At 26.9% G+C, this 5,415-nt stretch overlaps 1 protein-coding gene across 1 annotated transcript; it reads right to left on the reverse strand.

Annotated features, from left to right (window-relative positions):
* Nucleotides 1-1,515: 1,515 nt before the first annotated feature.
* On the reverse strand, nucleotides 1,516-4,075 carry LOC126836725 (uncharacterized). Its single transcript, XM_050570335.1, has 5 exons — nucleotides 4,003-4,075; nucleotides 3,794-3,849; nucleotides 3,050-3,098; nucleotides 2,760-2,821; nucleotides 1,516-1,629 (listed from the first exon to the last, which is right to left on the reverse strand). The coding sequence occupies exons 1-5, from the start codon at nucleotides 4,052-4,054 to the stop codon at nucleotides 1,531-1,533; spliced, it is 318 nt and encodes a 105-aa protein (XP_050426292.1). The 5' UTR covers nucleotides 4,055-4,075; the 3' UTR covers nucleotides 1,516-1,530.
* Nucleotides 4,076-5,415: the final 1,340 nt, after the last annotated feature.

Below are 5,415 nucleotides of genomic sequence, written 5' to 3' on the forward strand. Positions count from 1 at the left end.
ACTACTATTAACTATCTTGTTTAACCTGTTGTTGTTGCTCATTGTACTTACCGTTTTGTCGCCATTATCGTCGGTGGTCTTTTTCTTATACCACAATCTTTTTTTTTTCTTTCGTATATATTGTGTTTCTTATTAGAAATTAATTCTAATCAAAAAACTAGTGTTAAACAATTATTAATTTAATATTCTGTTGTTATTAAAATAACGTCGTGGATATGCAATTCACAAGATCGTTTTTAATGTATATAGATATGTAAATAATAAAATAGTTGTGGACTGAATATTTATCTTATTGGCCATTGCACCAAACGGAACCGGCCATAAGAAGCCCCTTATATAATTTCTATTTCCTGCAATCCATTGTGAATATACACTGCTTCCTTCCTTTGAAACCCGCGTCGATCCCGTGTTGTTATTATCCAACTTTCCCATCTGCCATCTGAACAGCGAACAGTTATAGTGTGCGTTAGGTTGCCTACCCAAAATTGATAAGGCGCAACGACGCAATTTCGGCTTCAGTCTTTTTCTCGTGTCGAAAAATTTCGACTGGTCCTTCGTTCAAGTTTTATTTTGTTGCTTTACCATACATTAGATATGGTCCTTCGAACCGGATGGTTAAAAAAAGCAAAAAAAGCAAACCGTGACCTCTGTTCAGTTCATATACTTAAATTTATTTTGTTTATTTTTTAATACGTGGTCTTTTCAAATTTTTTTTTTTTTGCTATTGACTTGTCAACGTTTTTTGGTCTATCGTCTTTTGTTTTTTAACGTCGCTTATAATCCAAATTAAATATTTGTTGTTCTGTTTGCGTGTCGTGATACTGTAGTTACCTGCGTGCTCGTTACCCAAATACGTTTACTCATCCCTGTCGTCAAACTATAGTATCTTACGCTCAAAATACCAAAGAATATTTTTTATTGATAATCTTCAGTTGTTGTCAGAAAAATGTCTCTTCCAGCATCAGTTGAATATATCGATATTGTATTTTAAACGTTTTAAACCTTTTACTTAATATTGAATATAATTTGATTGTATTAAATATAAAATAATAATGATATTTTCTTAACTGCATAATAAATAAATAACATAAACTATGCTAGTTATAATTACAAACAAACAACTCCAATTTCTAAAAATAGCATTCTGGTATAAATTAAGCATAACGTATTTAAGTATTTGTATATATTATTATTATCACACATTTGAATAATGGTAAAATGCATTGTAATAAATTTAAAGCGATAAACTATGGTCAATTCTTAAAGATTATAATTTCTTAGTTTTTACATTAGAAAACTTTTCATATAACTATACGAATGTATTTTGATAGGATATTAAAAAAAGTACACATGTTTTTGCTTAACACCAAAAATATATTTCCAACTTTTAATTTCAATTAGGAAGTTTCTTATACAGTAAGTTAAACCAGTATCATGTCTCAGATGTATTAAATCACATACAAAAATTATGTAACTATATATTTATATATTAATTTAAATAAAAATGAGTCTGTAGATGCTTGTGTCCGGTCACTCATTCTTCTTTGAACAAAGCGAGGAAAACGGGCAGGACTTCCTTTTTGATTTTGTCTTTAACTCACGGAGTTTTTCATTCCTTGCGGCAATATACTAAAATCATTTTATAATATTTGTTTAAATAAATAATAAGTTGTATTATATTATAAGTGTAGATGTTTATACATTTTAGCTTCGGTGCGGAGCTGAAAAGGTATTGTTTTTACAATGATGTGTTTTTTAAAATTTAATTTTAATATATTTTTTTTTTGAATCTGGACCTACGATATCTCATAAACCGCTAAACCGATTTCTTCGTATAGCAACTCTATAAATCAGAAATCATACTGGAATAGTACTTTAACTGACAGAAAATTTCAAAAAATTACCACTTCCCAATTAAATCAAGAAAAACACCCAAAAAATTTAGAAATTGTTCAAATTGCGATGCTCTATATCTTTTTTAAAAATAGTCGAAAAAGTTCTAAATTTAAATGAATTGTTTTTCAAACATTGTTCTATCGATAAACATTAACAAAACAAAAAAATATCATAGACCCTTTCCCTTAGAAGGGATAGCATTTTTTTCTTGTTTTCACTTTTCCCAGCAAAGTTTAAGAGATTTAGATCTAAAAATTATTTCGATAGTAGATCCAAAATGGAACTATAACATGTACAATTTTTTAAAAAATAGGGTAAATTTACCGATCGACATTCAACAGGTAATAAAAATATTTTTATTGGATTGTCAAATACGATTTTTGGGTAATTATGACAGTAAATTATCATAGACAGACGATCAACCCTTATTGTATCCATCCTACTGCCTACACAAGACTAAATATTCAATTTTAAGTACATTATTGCTGGTCCCACAATATCTTCTAAGCCGCTATAACTGGTTTAAACATACTATCCACAGATTTGTATCGAAGGGTTTATTTGAAAGTGATTTTATCACTTTCAGTTATAGTTAAGTCTGTAGACCCGTCCCCACTATGCCCCAACTGTACTGGCATTTTTTTTTACAATTATTAGATTAGTTAGCTCATATGTAAGCTTAGGTTTCGTTAAATGTAAGTGTACATTTTTTTTTTTTTTAGGAAAGCGGCTTATATAACTATTACTGTCAGTCCTTATTTGATAAAAGGTCCCTTAAGTTAGTGAATAAAACAGAAAATGTTTCAAAATCGGTTTCAAGAGTTTTCCATCTAATTAGGATAAAATACTAGTATGAATATTACCTCATTCTCGTTTTTAATATCCTCGGCAATTAACTCCGCGTTATCTCCGATTATTGGAATACCTGTAAAATGTTTGAATTAGTTACATACGAAATACAGTTCATCAGTTTTAACGAATACAACAAAATCATGTTCCAGTCGTTTCGTACCAGTGCGATTTTTTATTTTGATATAATATTTAATTGTATTATGCACCACAAATCAATATAATTAAGGTATAACAATAGTTTTTTCGAAATTTCGTTTTAAAATATATACCTTACTATGGAAATCAGCCAATGATTACATACCTGATTGGCGTAAGCGGATTCGCAATCTCCTATCGACATTTTCTTCTTCCTAATATGATATCAAAATATTTAAATAAAAACTTTTTTCTATGTTTCATACCTATATTAGTATAGTTTTAAGTTTCAAGAATTATACACTATTAGATTAGATAAAAATACTAATTAACAACTTATACAATAAATAATAGTGTATATAGTAATTAATCTATAGTCAGCGTTGTCAGTTTTTTTGCTTATTATTTAAAAAAATCTATTTTGAATTGTTTTGCCCGCCCTAATAAAAGTTTAGTCCAAAAGGTTTAAAACACATAATGACTTATATTAATTACATTTTAAATTTATAATAATGTGTAAATACTGTTTAAAATAATAAACTTCTTAGTACGTTATTTTATAAAAAAAGTTATTAATACACATTTTTTATTATTTAAATTGTATTAGTTTATTAACCTTATTAGTTAGGTTATAGTTTTAGTGAAAAGTTAGTGTTTAATATTTTTGGCAAAGGAATCTGGCTTATATAAACATAACTGTCGACCCTAATTTAATAAAAAAGTCTTTGAAATTGGTAAATTAAGAAAAAACATTTTTAAATCTTTTTCAAGAACCATAACCAAAAGCCAAAAATGTATATTGATTATTTTAATTTATTATATTGTATCGATGTATGTGTAAAAAATACACTATTATGTGAATTTCGCTACTTTTACATGTGTTAAGGATAAAATATTAAATATAAATTACCTTAGCCATGTAAGCATCATCTTCGGCAATTATCTTCTCAATTTCATCTGCTGAAACTATTTTAATGGATACAGTAAAATTGTTTACCATTCGTTGTGAACAAGTCCGCTTTTTATTTTCGATATTTTTTTATTTTATTAGGTACCACATATCAATATTAATATGGTATAAAAAATAGTTTTTCGTAATTTGTGTTTCAAATTACTTACCATTATCAATTTTTGGTTCGTTACCATTTATGCGATAGATGAATCGCCCCATTTTTTCAAATTTTTCGTCTATCTAAAATGACACATAAAATAATTTTTCTTATGACATACTAATATTATTAGAGTATTAAGTTTAAAGACTTATACACAATTAAATAATAATACTAGTAAAAAACTTAAATTAAGAGAAACCGATTTGAATAACCATTATTTTAGTTTGCTTTAATTAAATTAAAGGTCTTTAAAGTTGGTTAAAAAACTAAAAATATTTTAAATCTGTTTCAAAAACTGTAACCAAAAGCCAAAAATGTGCATCGATTGCCATCCCTCGGTTTAAACAGTATACTCTTATGTAACTTTCGCTAATTTTATATATGTTTACGATAAAATAATAATAGAATACCGCTTTCTCGTACAAATCTTGATTGACCTTAAAAAAACAAAGTATTAAACATAAAATTAACACTTGTTTAAAGTCTATTTTAATTTTAAACACATATATTTCTCTATTAAACATGTTTACAAATAAAATGTAGTAATATGTAAATTGCGCTACATTTACATTAGTTTAAGATAAAATTCTAAATATACATTACCTCTTTCAGTTTCTCTCTGTCTTCTGCCTTAAAAACAAAGTATTAGACATAACATTAACACTAGTTTAAATCCATATTAATTTTTAACAAGAATTCATGTGCGGTTATATAATATACGTTAGTATAGAAAGTGTTTGTTTATAGAAACGAACTTTTAGTTAGAACATTGCATCATAATTTTACAATTTATTGTGATTTCATATTTAGTTGTCAAAATCCTAATTTATTTTAAAAAAAAAGTTATTGAATTGTTTTAAACAACATTTTTAGTTCCTAAACCTGGAATAGCGCTAATTTTAGAACTGTTTACGATAAAATATTAAATATGAATTACCTCCTCCTCGATTAATTCCCTTATCACCTTAAAAACAAAATATTACACATGAAACTAATTCTGGTTTAAAATTTATTTTAATTTTTAACATACTCATTTTTTAATAATTAAAAATGTTTTCAACTAAACTGTAGTAGGTGTGTAGTAACGGTTACACTTTATAACACGCGGTTTAATAATACATTTTAATCAATTATTTAATTATCGATTACCTTCTGCTCATCTGAGTGTAGAAAATATTGGTTATTAAAAAGCAAACTATTAAGCATAACACAAATACTTGTTTTGCATGCATAATAATCATTTTAAAATGTTCAAAATTTCACAACTAAAATAGCCCAAAATTGGCACAAAATTTGGCACAACGGCAAGTATTATATATAGTGTAACTAAGGGGGATAGTCTGAGTTCTAAGTAAAAAAAAAGCAAGTTCTGCTTTGGTGGCCACGTGAATCAAAAACGTAGCTCTATGTTCCAAATGTT

The sequence above is a fragment of the Adelges cooleyi genome, unplaced genomic scaffold, assembly GCF_023614345.1.
Source record: "Adelges cooleyi isolate 19-005CV unplaced genomic scaffold, UGA_ACOO_1.1 ACOO_flye_CR_arks_rails_tigmint_CR_PRNA_247, whole genome shotgun sequence".
In the NCBI taxonomy this organism is placed as follows: domain Eukaryota; kingdom Metazoa; phylum Arthropoda; class Insecta; order Hemiptera; family Adelgidae; genus Adelges; species Adelges cooleyi.